Below are 19,761 nucleotides of genomic sequence, written 5' to 3' on the forward strand. Positions count from 1 at the left end.
CGCAGGCTGCTGCAGAGCTCTGGGCACTCACCCCACAGCCCCAGCCCCTCTGAAGGCCACAGCAGCTGCTGGGGGGCAGACAGCAGGGTTCAGGCTCCCCATCAGCCCCGGATCTCGTGCTGGCCACAAGGGCATGAGGAAACAGAGGCTAGGCACTCTCTGGCTCTCCTGAATTCATCTTGTAGGTGATCGCCAAGCCCAACTGAATTTTCCCCCTCCTCTGCTCCCACCAGCCCCACTCCCCAGGACAGCACCAGAGTCCTGGCCCTGGGGGTCCTCAGGCAGCTCCTGCAGCTCTCCAGTCTTCCTTCCCTGTGTCTGCTGAGTCCCCACTGACTCCCATAGCACTGCAGAGGCCTTCTTCATGGAGACATGAATTTAGTGCTTTACTTTTGTGGGGCTTCACCTCTGAGGGTGTTTCACCTTCTGAGTCTCCATTCATTCCAACGCCAAGGCACATGGTGAGTCCCCATCCTCTCCTCACACTTCCAAATTCATTTCCAGAGTCTGGTACATGCCATCAGTCCTGTCATACATGAAGCAACCTGAGGAGATAATGGGGAGCTGATGGACCATCTCCCCTGCCATTGGACACTAAGAAGAGAGCCTTTAAATCCAGAACACTTGGTCCAGTGGAACCCAAAGTTACCATGAGCTTAACCCCAAAACCACTCAGAACACAAGGAGACCGGAAACTTTAAAAGACCAGTTCCTTGGACATTTTCTTGGAAAGAACTTTAGAGGAAGAGCCCAGCGTTCACGCACCTCATCCAGGAGGATCCCATTTATTGAAGAGGTACAGTTTGATGGGACACATGTGACAGAGTGTTGTGCAAGGGTCAGACACAACAGGATCAAACCCCCACAGCAGGAATATAAACCCAGCAAATTATCTCTAAGTAGAATTATCACAAGAGAAAAAAGCAGAATTGTGGCATAAGATAAACTCTGGGAAACATGCAGAGGAGGGGAGGAGGGTTATTCTCAGTGAAACAGCACCCATTGGATCACTTTCCACAAGGCATCCTTGATTTCCTGGTTCCTCATGCTGTAGATGAGGGGGTTCACTGCTGGAGGCACCACCGAGTACAGCACTGCCACCACCAGGTCCAGGGATGGGGAGGAGATGGAGGGGGGCTTTAGGTAGGCAAACATGGCAGTGCTGAGAAAAAGGGAAACCACGGCCAGGTGAGGGAGGCACGTGGAAAAGGCTTTGTGGTGTCCCTGCTCAGAGGGGATCCTCAGCACAGCCCTGAAGATCTGCACATAGGACACCACAATGAAAACAAAACACACAAAGTGTACAAAGACACTACCCACAAGAAGCCCAACCTCCCTGAGGTAGGCATCTGAGCAGGAGAGCTTGAGGATATGGGGGATTTCACAGAAGAACTGGTCCACAGCATTGCCGTGGCAGAGGGGGAGTGAAAATGTATTGGCCATGTGCAGCAGAGTACTGAGAAACCCAGTGGCCCAGGCAGCTGCTGCCATGTGGACACAAGCTCTGCTGCCCAGGAGGGTCCCGTACTGCAGGGGTTTGCAGATGGCAACGTAGCGGTCATAGGCTGTGATGGTGTGAACCCAATACTCTGCTGAAATAAGAAATACAAACAGAAAGAGCTGGGCAGCACATCCCATGTAGGTGATGGCCCTGGTGTCCCAGAGGAAATTGGCCATGGATTTGGGAACAGTGGTGGAGACTGAGCCCAGGTCGAGAACAGAGAGGTTAAGGAGGAAGAAGTACATGGGGGTGTGGAGGCGGTGGTCGCAGACTATGGCAGTGATGATGAGGCCATTGCCCAGGAGGGCAGCCAGGTAGATGCCCAGGAAGAGCCAGAAGTGCAAGAGCTGCAGCTCCCGTGTGTCTGCGAATGCCAGGAGGAGGAAGTGGGTGATGGAGCTGCTGTTGGACATTTTGGCCCTCTGCGCATGGGGATCTCTTCAACGAGGTAAAGGAAGGGAGAAGTTAGGGCTGACTGCTTTCAGGAAAATCTATTCACATTCTTATAGGAAGCCCCCAAAGAGCCTTTCTCTTTTCAGGAACAGCTTTGGTGAGCTCTGGTTGGTGCTGGCTGAGGGTGCCCCAGGGAGCAGCAGGCGCTACAGGACTCAGTCCTGCCCTACACCAGTAGGTAAATAGGAACTCGGGGTGATCTCAGATTAAATCCAATCCTGATATCAAAGAGCTTTTCAGCATTGTCACTCCCAATTCACCTGACTGCAGAGCAGAGCTGTGGGCAGTTTGGGTTGTGCCTTCTGCTCTAGTTGCCCCAGCACAGCTGAGCAGTGGTTGGAATGCAGCAATGCCTGGCATTTCTGCTGCACTGCAAGGGAAACCTTGTGGGTGCTGAGCTTGGGCACAGGGACTGTCCCTTAGTGCAGAGTGAGGACAGCCGCTCTGTGCATCAGCCCTGCTCTCAGCTGCCCTCTGCTGGCAGCTCTTCCAGCTGGAGGACTATCGCACTCAGGTGTTCCCCCCAAAAGAAAGAGGCCAGTGCTGGGAGCAGAGGAATCCAGTTTGCAAGTGCACATCTGCAAACCCCTCACCCCATCTCATCGCACCTGAGGAGGATCTCAGCTCTGTCCTCCCAACCAGGGACACAGAGGGCTCATGACAGCTGCCCACATGCAGCCACCCAGCAGCATTTCAATGGCCTTAGCACTGAGGTGTCTTCTCCATGGGGCTCCTGCAAAGCACAGAGATGCCCTGGGAGAGCTGTGCGCTACAGGAGGGCAGCCTGCAGCCCAGCAGGACCTCCCAAGGACAGAGTCAGTTCTGCTGAATTTGTTACGTCCTGAAGGGAGGGTGAGATCCGTGCCAGCCGCACGCACTGCAGTACCCAGAGCCCCACAGGTGAACAGGGTGCGAGCTGGATGCTTTTCCTCCATGGCCATATGTGCATGACAGCACACGCAGCGTTGGTGTCTGAGCTGCACTTGAATCCTCACCCCCCACACCAGTGAGTGTAATAGTGAGAAGAAGGGTGGCAGGGAGAAGAGGAGAACATGCCAAAGGAGCCCTGCCAAGGGAGGCAGGAGAGGGAGACAGAGAGAGACCCTTGTGTTTTAACTCTCTTTGGTGGTCAGGCTGATTGGGAAGGTAAATCATGAGCATGTCTCCATGCCATTAAGTTCAGAGGCTCTGCTGTGTGAGTGAGGAGACCAGGGAGTTGCTCCAGGGAAAGTATCTGCAGTGCAGGGGATGGCAGGAAGATGCCTGAATCCCCACATCTCCTCCCTTTTCATGCTCAAAGATCCCATCCCACCTGCTGTGTGCTCAGCTCCGCCCTGCAGGCACCTCCTGGCACAGGGCACTGCCCGGGGCATCTCTGTTTGTGCAGGGGCTAAGGAGCAGCTCGGAGAGGTCCTAAAGAGAACTGGAGTCTCATTGCCTACTCCAGGGCAGAGAAATAAATTCCCATCTCCCACTGCCCACCCGGCCAACCTAGAGTGGATAAACTCAAAGTACAGATTTCTTCCCTTTCAGGCAATCCCCTACCTTGATATCCCTCTTTAAAATGACCCTCTGCAAATGTCCTCTGGATGATGCAGAAGTCTGAGCAGTCCTGACCCGTGCTGCACACTCTGGGCAGCAGAAGGATCCTGCCCTGCTCCCACAAACAGCTTCTTCCTGCAGCTCTGTAGGGAGCTCCGTGGGCAGTCCGAGTGCTGGCCCGGGCAGGCAGCAGAGTCCCTGCCCTGGTGCACAGCCCACTGAGGTGCAGTGACCCTGCTCTGAAGGACAGCCCTGGGCACCCACAGCTGCACGCCGTCTTCAGAACTCCAGAAGGTGGCAGCTGTATTGCCTTTTCTTTCTGACCTTGCAGCAGGGAAGTCCTCCTCTGCAGCACGTCCTCCTCCTCTACATTACAGAAACTGTGAAAGTCCTCCTGAAAATCCCATAGGCTGTGGGATGTAGCAGCCTTTGGATATCCCTCCAGGAACACCAGTTACATTGTCCTGCACCCAGGGACTTACCATGTAGAGGGCTGTGAAGATCTCTCCCACGCAGTGAGCTCTCAGCATCCTCCCACTCCACACTGCCTTACAGTCTACCTGCCTCACTCCTCTCCTCTCAGCACTTGCAGGCAGTGCCCTCAGCCCTGCTGCCCTTTGCAGAGGAGCTGCTCCTGGGCAGAGCTGTCTCTCTGCAGTGCTGCCCACTTGCCAGCAGCTCCCTCCATGCCAGGAGCCCAGCCCAGCTCAGCAGCAGAGGCCCAGCCCAAGGCACCACTTTCTCTGCCCCTCTGGGCTCCCTCCAGGTGTCCCTGGGGCTGCAGGGGAACCTGCTGTGAAACAGGCTGAAGGCATCACTGATGTTCCCTCCCTCAGCTGCGGAGAGACCCTTACTTCCATCAGAGTCACTTTCAGCAGTATCATTTCTCCTATCAGGAAAAGACTTGGCGTGAGAATCCCCTTCTTTTTGTCCCATCATTAGGCAGGACACCCAGGAAGGTGACAAGGAAAGATGATATTTCTTCAAGCTGGGGACTTATCCTCAGTTCAATGTAACAGGCATTTCATGCTGGGTCTTTAGACCTGGGGCTAGGAAGACATGCAGCTCTCTTTTGCCCATGCCATGTCTCTGCTCCGAAGAAAAGCCTTTGCACACATGGGGTCTTGGACCCTTGGTACCAGGGTACCTTACAGCAAGTCAGAGCTGGCCTGGTCCCACAGCTGCAGTGTTCAGCCCAAATGAACAGCAGTGCCCTCAGCCAGGGGCACAGGCAGGAGGAGCTGGAGCTGTGCCTGAGCAGACAGAGCTGTGACATCTCTTCAAGGACAGCATCCTCCAAGCTCCGCAAGGGTCCAGATCAAAACTCAGTCTAAACCTGAAAGGCAACTGAAGGGCACCATAAGGAGGGTTTACTGCTCAGGAACAGTTAAAGAAGAAACAAAGATCCTGTGTGGCCACTGCTGAATTTAGCAAGAGCAGGTGTAGATAGATGTGAGGTTCTGTGTGTCCTCTTTGCCTCAGTCTTCCCCAGCAAGGTCTCCCAGGCCTCTGCGACTCAGGGCAGGACTCTGGAGGAGATCAACCAGCAGTGGATGGGGATCAAGTCAGGGATCACTTGAGCAAACTCCATCCTTCCCAGTCTATGGGACAGGAGGGGCAGCATGGCAGGGAGCTGAGTGAGCAGGCCAATGGCACAGCCAGGCCACTCTCCATCATCTTTCAAAGGTCATGGAGACTGTGCCTACTCCCTGATGACTCACAACACCTAAACATTGCACGCACCTTTCAAAATGCTTAAAGGATGTGCAGAGGAGCAAAAGGCTGTGCCCCAGATCGTGTTCACTCGGATCCCATTTCTGGGTGTCTGAAAGAGAAGAGGACTGGGTTTACCCAGGGGAGCTTGTCTCTCGCCATCCCCTTTCCTTTCTGTGCTGAAAGGACAGGATTGCTGGATGCGGGGAGAGCAGTGGTTGTCTTTTAACCTGGAAGTCAGTCAAGTTTTCAACATTACCCCCCAACAATATTCTCATGCCCAAATCATGATATTCTGGTCTGCCTGGCTGGATAAGTAGATGGGTAAATAACCAGATGGATGGTCGGGCTCAGAGGGACGTAGTCAATATGTCAGAGTCAACTCCTCTGCCTGGAGGCATCTAGATAGTACGGTCCTGCCGGGGTCTGTGCTGCCACCTGCCCTGTTTAACATGTTTTTAATGACCTAGAGGAGACGAGAGAGTGCTTTTTCATAACATTTATAGAAGACACCACACTGAGGAGAGCAGACACTGCACTGGAGGGCAGGGTTGCAATCGTAAAGGACAAAGACAAGCTGGAGTGATGGGCCAATAGGAACGTCAGGATAGGCAATAAGTTATGCCCTTGAGGTCGACTAAGCCCATGCAATGACATTGTCCAGGGACTGCCCAGGTGGGCAGCAGCTCTGTGGAAAGGGTTTGGTGGTCCTTGGGTTCCATTAGGCGAAAGAGGAGTAATCAGGAAAGAAGGCCAATAGCCAGTCTGCTGAGCACTTTTCAAACCATAGCCAGAATATTTTCCTATTTCCATCCCATAATTCCACGGAAACCTGGGCAAACTGGAGCCAGGTCAGTGGAGGGCCACAAAGGTCAGTGGGGTGGGAGAACTTGTACTGGGAGAAGAGGCTTAGAGAGCTGGTCTTGTTCAGACAGGAGTAGAGAGGATCTTGTGGGAATCATGCAGTAGTTCCCAGGAAGACGGAGTCAGGCTCATGTCTGTGACACAAGGACAAGAGGCAATGCGCCGAAAGAAGAGAGGGTCAGGCTAGAGAGAGAAAGAAATTATTCTAGCATAAGGAGAGTCAAGTGCTGGAAGCTGTTTCTCAGGGAGCGTGCACTGGCTCTGTCCTGGAATGGGACCAAGATGTGTTTGGATAAAGGCCTGAGTACTCTGTCTGAGCCTGCTTTGAGCAGGAGGTTGGTCCAGACACCTCCCGAGGTCCCTTCCAGCCTGAATGATGCTGTCCCTCCTTCCCCTTCATGTTTTCCAATTCAGGAGAGCTCTCAGGTTCACCCTGGCCCCAGAAGTCATTCACATCAGGTTCAGGGCTGCTTCACAGGTGTCCCCAAACAGCCCTGACCACATCTTTTGCTTCCCTTTTCATTTGCCCAACGCCAACTTCTTCTCTTCCACTATACTTATACCGTCCAAAAAATAACAGCCTACAGTGTTAATCCTTTCAGAGCCAGTTGCTCAAGGAATGTCAGCATCCACGTACAGAGTCTACAAATGAGCCTGGCATTGAAGCCATCATTGCAGAAAGAGACAAGAGGGATTTGACCAGCTCCTTGAACCCAGGAATCGGTATGCCATGCCTCCTGAGATTCCCAGGAACACCTGAACTTGAAGTGCAGAGAAGTGTGAGTCCTCTTTAGGTGTCCAGGAGACAGGGAGAAGAGAGCACGTTTCAGTTTTCCAAATGCCATGACAGTGCGCAGACCATCCTTCCCTTGGCCTCTGGAATCCCATTTCTTGAGATGCAAACCTGGTGAGTCTTCTGCGGGTGATGCATCAATTATCCATCAGGTGTTTCTGTGATTTCCCTAAAAGCAGCAGTACTTATTTTTTTTTAAAAAAAAAAAAAAAGGGAGGCAACTTCCTCCTAAGAGATGGTGAAAAAGCCCTGTCATGGTCCAGAAAGCTAGCTAGCTCCACTAGCTCTGGAGGCAGCGAGGAAGATGATAAGCACCAGGAAGATCCAAAATGCTGAACACCTCTTCTGAAGAGTGAGTGGCCCTGAGCAGCAGTGGTTGGTCATGTGTAGGTCTGGGAGAGAGGTCAGGGGATGTCAGTGAGAAAGGAGAGGGGTGGCTGATGGTGTCAGCAAATCCTTAAAACCCTGTCTGAATCCAGCAATGGAAAGAAGAGGATTTCTGTGTGTGGAGGAGGAAGAAGACGATTGTCCTGGGAAGATGGCAGGACGGAAGGCCCCTCCTATGCAAATCAGGGATACTACAGACATTTCCATTGCATGTGCATGGCTCAGCCTGACCGATGGGGAACGCCCACTGCTTGGGGTGTCTGTGCTCAGTCGTGCCCCATGAGCTGACCTGGCTCTCCTCCCCTCCTTCACTCCGCACACTTGGGTGGGTGTCAGGAAACCTCCCTGAGCCTGGAGGATGCACAGCCCTCCTGGGGTGAGGTCCCACCACTGCAGGGGAAGAGGAAGGGTGGGTGAGACACATGGGCATGCAGGGGGAGAGCAGTGCAGGTGCAGCAATGAGTGCATTGAAGGCAGGAAGAAGACTTGACATGTCGGGGGCTGTCATGCTGAAGTGAAATAGGTCGAGTCTTGATTTGGAGGCAGCAGCAGAAGGAGGATGGGCAGTTGAGTGCTGGGATGGGGAGCTAAACAGAGGATTCTAGCATGTCTGGGGCTTGGAACTCTTGGGTGAGAAAGCAGCACTAGCAAGGCTTTGGAAGAAGCGGGATGGGTTGTGGGGAAGTCAGAGGCATTGGCAAATGCTCAGAAACACAGAGCTTGGTGCTGGAAGCAAGGAAGCAGGCACAGGCAGAGGTCAGTGTAGCTGTGGTGGGGATGGCCAAGGGCCTTGGTGGGGCTTTGACACCCCAACAGAACTGGGACCCTTGTCCATTCAGCTATGGCTTCTGTCTCTTCCACTGAGACCCACGAGAGGACATGAGGTCCTTACAGCTCCAGCGCTTCGTTGCCTCCTCCTCACCCACCTTGCATAGAGCCTGGCAGGTGTCCTACCACTGGCCTGTGCCTGCCATCACACACTCCCACATCACAATGACCCCAGGCAGAGCCCAGAGCATCACAAGAGGGAAAGGAGCCCCTTCTGCAGGGCATGGGGGTCAGGCCTTGGCCATCCTGCTTGGTGAAGCACATCAAGGGCTTTCACAGTGTGAAAACATCTCACATTGAAATGTCCTCCTGTCCCAAGGGCCTGCGACTCCCTGCTTCACCAGCCCCAGGGACAGGAACCTTGTCTGCTCATTCCCTGCATGGTCTCTTCAGTGATGGCCTTCAGCAGGGCCTGCTAACACCCTCCAAAACCTTCACCTGTGCTGCTTTTACTTCTCTGGAGGCTTGGTCAGTCTTTCAGGAGCTGCAGTTCAGGAACTCGGCACCAGAGGGCTCATTGCCACACAAAGCACCACAAGGAGCCAAGCCTGGACATAACTTTCCTTTAGTCCTAAATTCTTATGAGGCGTATCAGAGAGATTTCGGGAGTGTCGTCAAAGTGAAAAGATGTCAAAGCAAAGAGGCAAAGTGAATCAAATGCTTGATTTTGAATAGGCAGTTCTGCATGAATCCCAACATAATTGGGTTATAGGAATGTCTTCAAGTGGAGTCTGCACCATTGAGACCTACGGGGATGGACCGGCACAACCACCCCCATCAGGGGGAATCCCCATCTGCTAGGCTGAGGCATGCATTCAAGATGCAAACCTCCGCAGTGCCCACTTGTTCCAGGCCTCCAGGCAGAGTGTGGCTCATTCTGCATGGCCCTCTAAGCCTCTGTCAGCTCATTTTGCTTTTCCTACACATCCCTGCAACTCTCAAGCCTATGGGAGCTTTGGCTTTGGCATCCTCCTTACATACAAGGGTAAGGCTTCTAAATAGCAAGTCTATGAAGCCAGATGGTTTTTGTGATCTCACATGCATTGGGACATCTCCAGAAAACCACAGCTTTGTCATTCAAGAAACAGAATCTGCCACCAACCTGTCGCCTGCCCCTGCCACAACCCCCACCCAAGTCCAGAGAAGCAGTCACCAGGGAAGCTGTCCGAACTCCGCACATTACCCCCAGAGCATGAGGTGTCTTTCAGCCATACCCAGTGTTTCTTTTGGCTCTTTCCAGCAAGCTCTTGATTTAGTTCTTCACTGGCTTACCTCATTGCTCTCCAATACTGTTTAATTTTCTTCATTGACAGCACCAGCCAGCCCTCCAGATGCCTCCTTTAAGTGGTCTTACTCATAATGTGTCGTGTGGATCTATGACATCCATAACAGTATGTAGGTGCCTCAGTCCCCTTATGATAATTTGAGGGTTTGCACTCCTTAGTTAATAATCTTCAGGAGTAAAATTCACCTCTTCTCCACAGATGTCTGTAGGACAGCTGCTTATTTTGGATGATGCCTTTCTAGACACTCTCTTCCTTAAAAAGAGAGGCACGCGGTATCTGAACACTTTCAAGAAGTCGTGCTTGGTAGCGAAACTAACCTGGATTAAATCTTTGATAGTAGGACAAAATTCAGCTGTGTGCAGACTGCAAAAGCAGTGAGGAACCCTCTCCTTTCTTCCTTTCTCCCCATCACTTGCTCAGGTCTTGGGAGGAGAAGAAGTGAATAAAGGTGACTTTCCTGGCTGCCAGTGATTGAATTCTGCTCCCATGAGTGCCTGATGTTGAGACCCTCAGCTTCAGCTGAATCTCTTCTCTTTGGGAACACTGCAAGGCAGTGGCTCCGATGTCATGCTATGTGTGCAGATGCCCGACACTCTGACAAGATAACACCGTGAGCAATTGCAGGACACTACACGTTAGGTAAGGGGTGACCTGTTTCATGGATCTGCTGCCCAAGGTAGAAAGTACCTCAGCAACCATCTCAGAAACACCACAGGAGGATGTAAAAGGAGACAAGCACGGCCAATGTGGAAAGGATTAACAAGTGTGGTGGGTTGACCTCAGCCAGTAACTAATCAGCCACCCAGTCACTTGCTCTCTAGCCCCAACAGCAGCCTGGGGAAGAGAACTGGAAAGGGAAAAGTGAGAAAAACTCATGGGTTGGAATTAAAAAAGGCCTTCATCCCACGTAACGGTGACTTGGGATGGCAAATGTCATAACCACAAATGTCCCCCTTTCCTATTCCTTTTCCTGATCTTATGTTGCTGAGCGTGATATCCTATGAGATGGAATATCCCTTTGGTCATGTGAGGTCAGCTGTCCTGGCTGCATCCCCTCCCAACTTCTTGTCCAACCCCAGCCCACTCACTGGAAGGGCAGCGTGAGAAACAGCATGAGAAGGCCTTCCTGTTGTTTAAGCACTCTTCAGCAACAGCTAAAAGAGTTTTGGTCAGAAATCCGAAACATGGAGCCCTACGGGCTGCTCTGAAGACAATGCACTCCACCGCAGCCAGCCAGGGCAGGCTGGCCTTTTTGGAAGGTGTGAGAATGAGAACAGTGAAGAATTTGAGAGGGGGAAGAAGGGAAGCAGTAAATTAAAGATGAGGCCAGGGATGGCATCGGGACTGTTTGGGGTGCCTGTGCTGCTGCCTTGTACCTGATGTGAATTATTTCCACAGTCAGAGGGACCCTGAGGGCTTTCCCTCATGTTGAGGACACAGAGCTGTGAGGAATGTCATTCAGTGACATTCAGGCTGGTAGGGATCTTGCTAGATATCTGTAGAAAACATCCTCCTCAAAGCAGGGTCACACCAGGTTGCTCATGGTTTTATCCATGAGAAACTTCCAGGGATGGAGGCAGCACACACGATCTGGGAAATAACTTCCCATGTCTGGCTGTCCTCACATTGCAAAAGTTTCTCCCTATCTTGAGCCTGACCCCCTCGTGTTCCAGCTCATTGCCTCCTGTGCTCCTGCCTTGTACCACAGTGTCTTCTTGGGAACCTCACCGTAGGCAATGCAAGTCTCTTCCATTCTCTCCGCAAAGCCCTCCATTCTCCAGGGTGAACAAGCCCAACTCCCTCAGCCTCCCCTAACAGGACCAGTGCTCCAACCTGGGCCATCTCTGTGGCCCTCCACTGAAATTTGCGGATCCTCCAGCTTGCCAATGTCTCTCTGGCATTGTGGGGAAACAAAACCTGGGCAAGTATTCTGGATGTGGTGTCACAAGTGCTGAGCAGAGGGAGAGAATCACTTGCCCTGGCTGTGCTCCTGCTCACACGGTCCAGGCTGTTGTTGGCCATCTTTGCTGATGGCTCCCCTTTTGCCTAATGGAACCCAAAGACCAGCAGACCCTTTCCTGTGGAACTGCTACCCATGTAGCCAGTCCCTCTCCTAGGACATCAGAGCCATCATCCACTTTAAGAGCAGGATTTTGGTTGAATCTTTACTGGGTATCATGAGGTTTCTATGTCCTTTGGGATGGCAGCCCTGCCCTCCAGCCCTGCCCTGCTCTCCCCAATGGGATGTCTTCTACAAATGTTATGAAAAAGTACTGTCTCCTATCCTCCAGGTCATTCAAAAGATGTGAAACAGGGCAGGTTGCAAGCTAGACCTCTGCAGGACCCTACTAGAGAGATGCCTCTGGACAGAGCACCACGCATGTACCACACTCCTCCAAGCCCAACTGCTCTCCAGCTGTTTTTTTACAAAACTACTTATCTACCCATGCAGCCCATACTGTCCTAACTTGGACAGAAGAAATTTCTGGAGGGATGATGCTGAAAACCTTGATGACTTCCAGGTAAAAGACCATCTCTGCTCTCCCTGCATCCAGCAATCCTGTGCTTTCATCACAGAAAGCAAAGAGGATGGTGAGAGACAAGCTCCCCTGGGTAAATCCAGTCTCCTTCTCTTTCAGACACCCAGAAACGGCATCCGAGGGGACCCGAGCTGGGGCACAGCCTTTCATTTCCCTGCTCATCATTTGGGCATTCTGGAAAGGTATATGGATTGTAGAGGTGCTGCCAGTGATCAGGGAGTTCCCAGAGTGTCTGTGACCTATCAAAGATGATGGAGAGTGGCCTTGCTGTGCCATTGGCCTGCTCGCTCAGCTCCCTGGGATGCTGCCCCTCCTGTCCCATAGACTGGTAAAAGATTGATTGTTCAAGGGACCCCTGACTTGGTCCCCATCCACTGCTGCCTGGTCTCCTCCAGAGTTCTGCCTCAAGGCACAACGGCCTGGGAGACCTTGCTGGGGAAGTCTGAGGCAAAGAGGACACCGAGAATCTCACACCTATCTCCACCTGCTCTTATTAAATTCAGCAGTGGCCACACAGGATCTTTGTTTCTTCTTTAACTGTTCCTGAAGCAGTAAAGCCTCCTTATGGTGCCCTTCAGTTGCCTTTCAAGTTTAGACTGAGTTTCCATCTGGACCCTTGCGGAGCTTGGAGGATGCTGTCCTTGAAGAGCAGCTGACCTGAGCTCTGCCACCATGCCTTGGCAGTTTATTCCATCAGTATCACAGCTCTGTCTCTGACATTAACGACTCCCACTCATCCTGTCTGTGCTCCTGGATGAAGGGCACTGGCACACATTTGGACTGAAGCAATACAGCTCCGGCACCAGGGAAGCTCATATTTGCCATAAGAAACCTTGTACCAAGTGTCCAAGACCCCGTGTGTGCAAAAGCAGAGATATGGCATGGGAAAAGAGAGCTGCATGTCTTTCTATCCCCAGGTCTAAGGACCCAGGATGAAATGCCTAAATTCACTCAACAGAACACGTCCTCCCAGCTTGGAGAAATTAGATCCTTCCCGGTCACCTTCCATGTGTCTTGTCTAAGGATGGGACAAAAAAAGTAATTCTCATGCCCAACTATTCTTCTAATAGGAGTAATGACACTGCAGGGGAGAAGCTGAGGAAGGGAACATCAGTGATGCCTTCAGCCTGTTTCCCAGCAGGTTCCCCTGGAGCCCCAGGGACACCTGGAGGGAGCCCAGAGGGGCAGAGAAAGTGGTGCCTTGGGCTGGGCCTCTGCTGCTGAGCTGGGCTGGGCTCCTGGCATGGAGGGAGCTGCTGGCAAGTGGGCAGCACTGCAGAGAGACAGCTCTGCCCAGGAGCAGCTCCTCTGCAAAGGGCAGCAGGGCTGAGGGCACTGCCTGCAGGCAGCGAGGGGAGAGAAGCCAGGAAGAGAGAGGTGAAAGGCAGCCTGGGGTGGGAGGATGCTGAGAGCTCACTGGGGGAGAAATCTTCACAGCCCTCTACATGGTAAGTCTCTGGCTACAAGACAATGCAGCTGCCTTTTGCTGGGTGCTTTCCTAAAGCTGGCAAAACCCCACACCTTATGGTATCTGTAAATACAACTCTCGGAGTTTCTCTAATGCAGAGGAGGAGGACGTGCTCCAGGGCGGGGACTCCCTCCTGCACCATCAGAGGGACAGGGCATGACTGCTGCCTTCTCCCAGGGATGGCAGCAGGGTGTGAAGGTGGGTGTGCAGCCAGGGGTGCCCAGGGCTGCCCTTCTGAGCCGGGTCCCTGCACCCCAGGGGCTGTGTGCTGGGGCAGGGACTCTGCCGCCTGCCAGGGTCAGCACTCAGCCTGCCCGGGGAGCTCCCAACGGCGCTATGGGGAGAAGCTGTGGGTGGAAAGAGTGACCCCCAGCAAGGCAGGGTCCTTCTGCTGTTGAGAGGGTGCTGCATGAGTCAGGGCTGCTCAGAGCTTCAGCTCACTTCCAGAATATTTCCAAGAGGAGGTTTCAAGGAGAAGAGCAAGATAAGAATTCCAACAATAAGGAACTTTCCTGAGTCTGTGTTTTAATTTACTGCTTTTGGGGAACGGGAAGTGACAAATGATAAAGGAGATCTTAATTTTGACAAGTCACTGAGACTGCTGAACTGTAACTTTGAGCGACCAGTAGGTCTTCCAGGAGTCCCCTGATGTGTTTTCAGTCACTCCTCTGCCTATGGACAACACCAGCATCACCTCTGCTGGACACATTGGGGTTAGTGACCTGTCCTTTTTTCCACCTGCAAACAGGAACATGCACGCAGCCAGTGCTCTGCAAACAGGCAGGTTTCTGGAGGGCCAAGGTGAGTGCACAGAGGTTGGGATGGGGTCTGTGATTGCTGACAGGGAAAAGACATGGGACAGGGAAACACCTCCCAGCAGGAAAATCTGCAGGCAGCAGGGATGTGATCTGGGAATGAGAGGAAAGTAAAACCAGAAATGTTGTGGGAGGGAGAATTCAGAAAACTCTGTGTGATGCCCTCCAATGCAGACGCCTTCCTCTGAGCAAGCCCCCTTGCCTCCTCTCCCACCCACCAAAGCCTCTGCCCTCAGGGCTGGGGGCTCCAAGGCGTGAATCACCTCCTCTGCAGCCAGAGCTCCAGCAGAGCCGTGGTGCAGCTCTGCAGCCACGGGCCCAGTTCCCTCTGCAGAGCACAGGGGCTGAGAGCAGCTGCCCGGCAATGGTGGTGTCTGGGAGGTGGTGTGCACAGCTGGGGAAGGGGAACGCTGTCTGAGTGCCCCAATGCCTCTGCCCTGGCCTCTCTCAGCCACACCCTCACTGTGTTTTGCCTTGTTCCTCCACAGGCCCATCTTGTGGGTCCTTTCATACATTTGTATCCATGGGAACACATGTCCCAACTTTCATCCAACCTGTGAGGCTGTGGGCAATGAAGTCTGTGGGTCTGGGGAATGAGCTGAATCTCCCTCACTCAAATGCCATCATTAGGGCACTTGGCTATTGCTTTGAGGATTCCTTCCAAGCTGTGAGCTTCCCTCCAGGATGAAAACCTGCCGTATAGCACCTTTGTGTTATCTGAAGCCCCCATGGAGAAGATCAGAGATGCTACAACAGAGAAGATGCTGATGGGTTTGTGACATGAGCCATGTGTGTCCTTGGCTAGAAGTGGGGTGTTGAGACCTGAGGAAAGGGTGAGACATTTAGAGGTCTGAGGTGGATCTTTCTGCTCACAGCAGTGCATGGTGGCTTTTCAGGGTAATATGGGAGTGTGATCACCTTCCACCTCAGAAAGGGGCAAGCCCAGGGCAGCTGGGAGCCAGATGGAGGCACAGACCAGGTCTCCTCGTCTGCACTAAGCCACAGGCACTCCTCTTGCCTCGCAGGACTCCCTCTGTTCTCCCTGAGTGCAGCAGAAATGCTGAGGCTTTCTGACATCCAAGAACACTCCCCTGGGTGCGAGGGGAGGAGGAGATGTAAAAAACCCCAAACCTCTCAACCTGCCTTCTGCCACCTCAGTTCCTTATCACTGGGAGTGCAGATGCTGACAGCCCCTTCTGCACTAGGAGCAGTTTCATGAGTGTCGTGGTTTAACCCCAGCCAGCAACTAAGCACCACGCAGCCGCTCGCTCACTCCCCACCAGTGGGATGGGGGAGAGAATCAGAAGGGAAAAGGGAGAAAACTGGTGATTTGAGATAAGGACAGTTTAATAATTGAAGTAAAATAAAGTAGAAGAGTTAAATAGGCAAAGCAAAAACCGTGCACGCAAACAAAGCCAAACAAGGAATTCATTCACTACTTCCCATCGGCAGGCAGGTGTTCAGCCAGCCCCAGGAAAGCAGGGCTCCATCACATGTAACGGTTACTTGGGAAGACAAACACCATCATACCCAATGTCCCCCCTTCCTCCTTCTTCCCCCAGCTTATATACTGAGTATGACGTCACATGGTATGGAATAGCCCTTGGGCCAGTCTGGGTCAGCACGCCCCGCGCCCCCCCCCCGGCTATGCCCCATCTCAGCTTCTTGCACACCTGGCAGACCAGGGGAAGCTAAAAATTCCTTGACCAGTGTGTGCGCCACTTAGCACCTCTTTAGCAACAGCTTAGCACTACTTAGCAAGAACCAAAGCATCAGTGTATCATCGACATTGTTCTCATCCTAAATCCAAAACACAGCCCCATAGGGCCTACCAAGAGGAAAGTTAACTCTATCCCAGCTGAAACCAGGACAATGAGACGAGGTCAAACACCAGGACTGGCCCCTGCCCCCACTCTTCCCATGAACCCACTGCTGCAGAGCAGGGCTCACCTCTCGGCAGCCGGTGGGTAGAGCCCCTGCTCCTCACGGCACATTCAGCCAGCACCAACCAGGGCTCCAGCCACAGAACTGAAGGAAGGTCTCCTTGAAAAGGAAAATGTCTGCATGTAGCAGGGTGAGGATGTATGAGAAATGGCTTTGATTTTGCTCAGAGAAGTCTTCCCTAATTTGTCACTGTCTTTTCCTCCTATTACAGTGCCCATGCCCATAGACAGCAAATGTCCAACAGCAGCTCCATCACCCACTTCCTCCTCCTGGCATTCGCAGACACACGGGAGCTGCAGCTCTTGCACTTCTGGCTCTTCCTGGGCATCTACCTGGCTGCCCTCCTGGGCAACGGCCTCATCATCACTGCCATCGCCTGCGACCACCGCCTCCACACCCCCATGTACTTCTTCCTCCTTAACCTCTCTGTTCTTGACCTGGGCTCCATCTCTACCACTGTCCCCAAATCCGTGGCCAATTCCCTCTGGAACACCAGGGCCATCTCCTATGCAGGATGTGCTGCCCAACTCTTTCTGTTTGCATTTTTGATGTCAGCAGAGTTTTGTCTCCTCACCATCATGGCCTATGACCGCTATGTGGCCATCTGCAAACCCCTGCACTACGGGACCCTCCTGGGCAGCAGAGCTTCTGTCCACATGGCAGCAGCTGCCTGGGGCACTGGGTTCCTCTATGCTCTCCTGCACACTGCCAATACATTTTCACTCCCCCTCTGCCAAGGCAATGCTGTGGACCAGTTCTTCCGTGAAATCCCCCACATCCTCAAGCTCTCCTGTTCACACTCCTACCTCAGGGAGGTTGGGCTTATTGTGGGTAGTGGTTTTCTTTTTTTGGGATGTTTTGTTTTCATTGTGGTGTCCTATGTGCAGATCTTCAGGGCTGTGCTGAGGATCCCCTCACAGCAGGGACGCCACAAAGCCTTTTCCATGTGCCTCCCTCACCTGGCCATGGTCTCCCCGTTTATCAGCACTGCCATGTTTGCCTACCTGAAGCCCCCCTCCATCTCCTCCCCTTTGCTGGACTTTGTGGTGGCAGTGGTGTACGCGGTGGTGCCTCCAGCAGTGAACCCCCTCATCTACAGCATGAGGAACAAGGAGCTCAAGGATGCCTTATGGAAACTGATCCAAAGGGTGCTGTTTCACTGAGAATAATCTGCCTCCCCTCCTCTGCACACTGCCCAGAGTTTATCTTAGGCCACGAGTCTGCTTTTTTCTGTCATGATAATTCTACTTAGAGATAATTTTCTGGGTTTATCCTCCTTCTGTGGAGGCTTGATCCTGTTTTGCCTGACAACAATGTCTTAGATGTGGCCTGTCAGATAGCAGCTCTTCAATTAAAGGGGATCTCCTGGGTGCAGTGCCTGAGGGCTGGGCTCTTCCTCCAAAGTATATTCCAATAAAATGTCCAAGGAATTGGTGTTTTAAAGTTTCTGTTCTCCTTTTGTTCTCAGTGCTTTTGGGGTTAAGCTCAGGGTAATGCTGGGTTCCACTGAATCAAAAGCTCTGGTTTTAAAGTTTCTCTTCTGGGTTTCCAATTGCAGTGGAGATGGTCCATCAGCTCCCCATTTTTTTCCCCACGTTGCTTCTTGTATGACAGGACTGATGGCATGTACCAGACTCTCTAGAAAATACTTTGGAAAAGTCAGGAGAGAAGAGGATGGGGGTTCACCACGTGCCCTGGGGTTGGAATGAATGCAGACTGAGAAGGTGAAACACCCTCAGAGATGAAGCCCACCAAAAGTAAAGCACTAAATTCATGTATCCACGAAGAAGGCCTCTGCAGTGCCATGGGAGTCAGAGGGGACTCAGCAGGCACAGGGAAGGGAGAGTGGAGAGCAGCAGGAGCTGCCTGAGGACCCCCAGGGCCAGGACTCTGGTGCTGTCCTGGGGAGTGGGGCTGGTGGCAGCAGAGGAGGGGGAAAATTCAGTTGGCTCTTGGGGATCAGCTACAAGATGAATTCAGAAGTGCCAGAGAGTGCCTAGCCTCTGTTTCCTCAGGACCTTGTGGCCAGCACGAGCCCTGGGGCTGATGGGGAGCCTGAACCCTGCTGTCTGCCCCCCAGCAGCTGCTGTGGCCTTCAGAGGGGCTGGGGCTGTGGGGTGAGTGCCCAGAGCTCTGCAGCAGCCTGCGCTGGGCAGTGCCATGGAGCCAGTCCAGGCTGGGCTGCTCTGCTGGGCTGGGCTGGGGAGAGGGCAGGGGAGGTGGGGAGAGGTGGGGAGGGTCTGGGCTGGGCTGGAAAGAGCCTGGGAGAGAAAACCACCAGTGCAGAGCTAAGGTGTGTGAGTGTGCAGGGTAGGGGCAGCCAGCACTCCCAGTGCAGAGCCAGGTGTCATGGTGAAGGAAGCAAGGCATCCAAGGTGCAGAAGAGAGGGTCCTGGTCTGTGCCATGTTTCCAGGACACCCCAGGGAAGCTGCCCCGGGAAATTTGTCCCAGACCAGTCCCACCCACTGGCCATTTCCATCTCCGGCCTTACACCCCAGGCCTGAGGAGGATACTTTGCTGCATGGTCACCCCCATCCTCCTCTGGGGCTTAGTGATACCCAACTCCACTGCCATTAGTAATCGAAATGAAACTCGTTTCCTCCTGACACTCATTACACACCAAGTCCCACAGCTCTTGCCACACCTGGACATTCAGCCAAGCCTCTTCTCAGACAGCTCCAGCTCAATCAGGTGCTTGTCTTGACCAATTTTGAAAATCTCCATTAAAAGAGATTTTACCAGGTGGCCTGGGTCCTTGCTCTGGTGTTTGGCTCTGAGGGATTTCTGATAAACCTGAGGTCTCTCAGCCTCTACTTGTCCGTAATGTGCTCCAGGCCCCAGCCATCCTTCCGGCCTCTGCAGGACTTGCTTCAGTCTGTCAGGATCTTCCTTGTGCTGCTGAGCCCCAGGCTGCACACAGCAGTCCTGCTGTGGTGGTCCTGTAGTGGGTTAGCCTTGGCCAGCAGCCAGACACCCACCCAGCTGCTCACTCACAGCCCCAGCTCAAAAGGACAAAGGGAGAAAATAAGATGGACTAGCTCATGCGTCAAGATAAAGACAGGGAGATCATTTACACCTTACTGTCATGGGCAAAGAAGAGTTGACTTGGGGAAGATCAAGTGAATTTATTGCCAATTAGAAGAGATTCGGATAGAGAGAAAGCATAGCAAAAATATTCAGGACCATTTCCCCACCCCACTCCTTCTTCCCAGGCTCAAATTACTCCTTTGTTCCCAATTCTTCTACCCACCCCAACCCCAAGAGGAGCTGCGGGGATGGTGAATAGGGCTTACGGTCAGCACAGAACATCTCTGCCACTCCTTCCTCCTCACGCTGCTCCCCTGCTCCAGCGTGGGCCCTCTCCACAGGATCCCACTGTGTTTGCCATCAAGGCTGTGTGTTGTTCATTTCTTTCTGTCTTACTTTTCTCCTTCACACTCACAGAATGACAGAGATGTTGAGATTGGAAGGGACCTCTGGAGTTCATCAAGTGCAACTCCCCAGCTGCGACACGGTCAGCTAGAGCAGGTTGCTTGGGACCTTGTCTAGGTGGGTCTGGAATACCTCCATGGATGGAGGCTCCTCAGCCTCTCTGGGCAACCTGTTCCAGTGTTTGACCACCCTGA

General features: G+C 52.9%; 2 protein-coding genes across 2 annotated transcripts; one reads left to right on the forward strand and one right to left on the reverse strand.

The window, feature by feature from the left end:
- Positions 1-984: 984 nt before the first annotated feature.
- LOC148051202 (olfactory receptor 14J1-like) lies at positions 985-1,914 on the reverse strand. The gene has a single exon (XM_087738310.1). It carries the CDS (start codon positions 1,912-1,914, stop codon positions 985-987), a length of 930 nt encoding a protein of 309 aa, XP_087594436.1.
- Positions 1,915-16,281: 14,367 nt separating this feature from the next.
- On the forward strand, positions 16,282-17,297 carry LOC148051203 (olfactory receptor 14I1-like). The gene has a single exon (XM_087738307.1). The coding sequence runs from the start codon at positions 16,368-16,370 to the stop codon at positions 17,295-17,297; it is 930 nt and encodes a 309-aa protein (XP_087594433.1). The 5' UTR covers positions 16,282-16,367.
- Positions 17,298-19,761: the final 2,464 nt, after the last annotated feature.

Source organism: Nipponia nippon, unplaced genomic scaffold, assembly GCF_047370975.1.
Source record: "Nipponia nippon isolate SJK-2023a ecotype South Korea unplaced genomic scaffold, ASM4737097v1 scaffold_64, whole genome shotgun sequence".
Taxonomy (NCBI): domain Eukaryota; kingdom Metazoa; phylum Chordata; class Aves; order Pelecaniformes; family Threskiornithidae; genus Nipponia; species Nipponia nippon.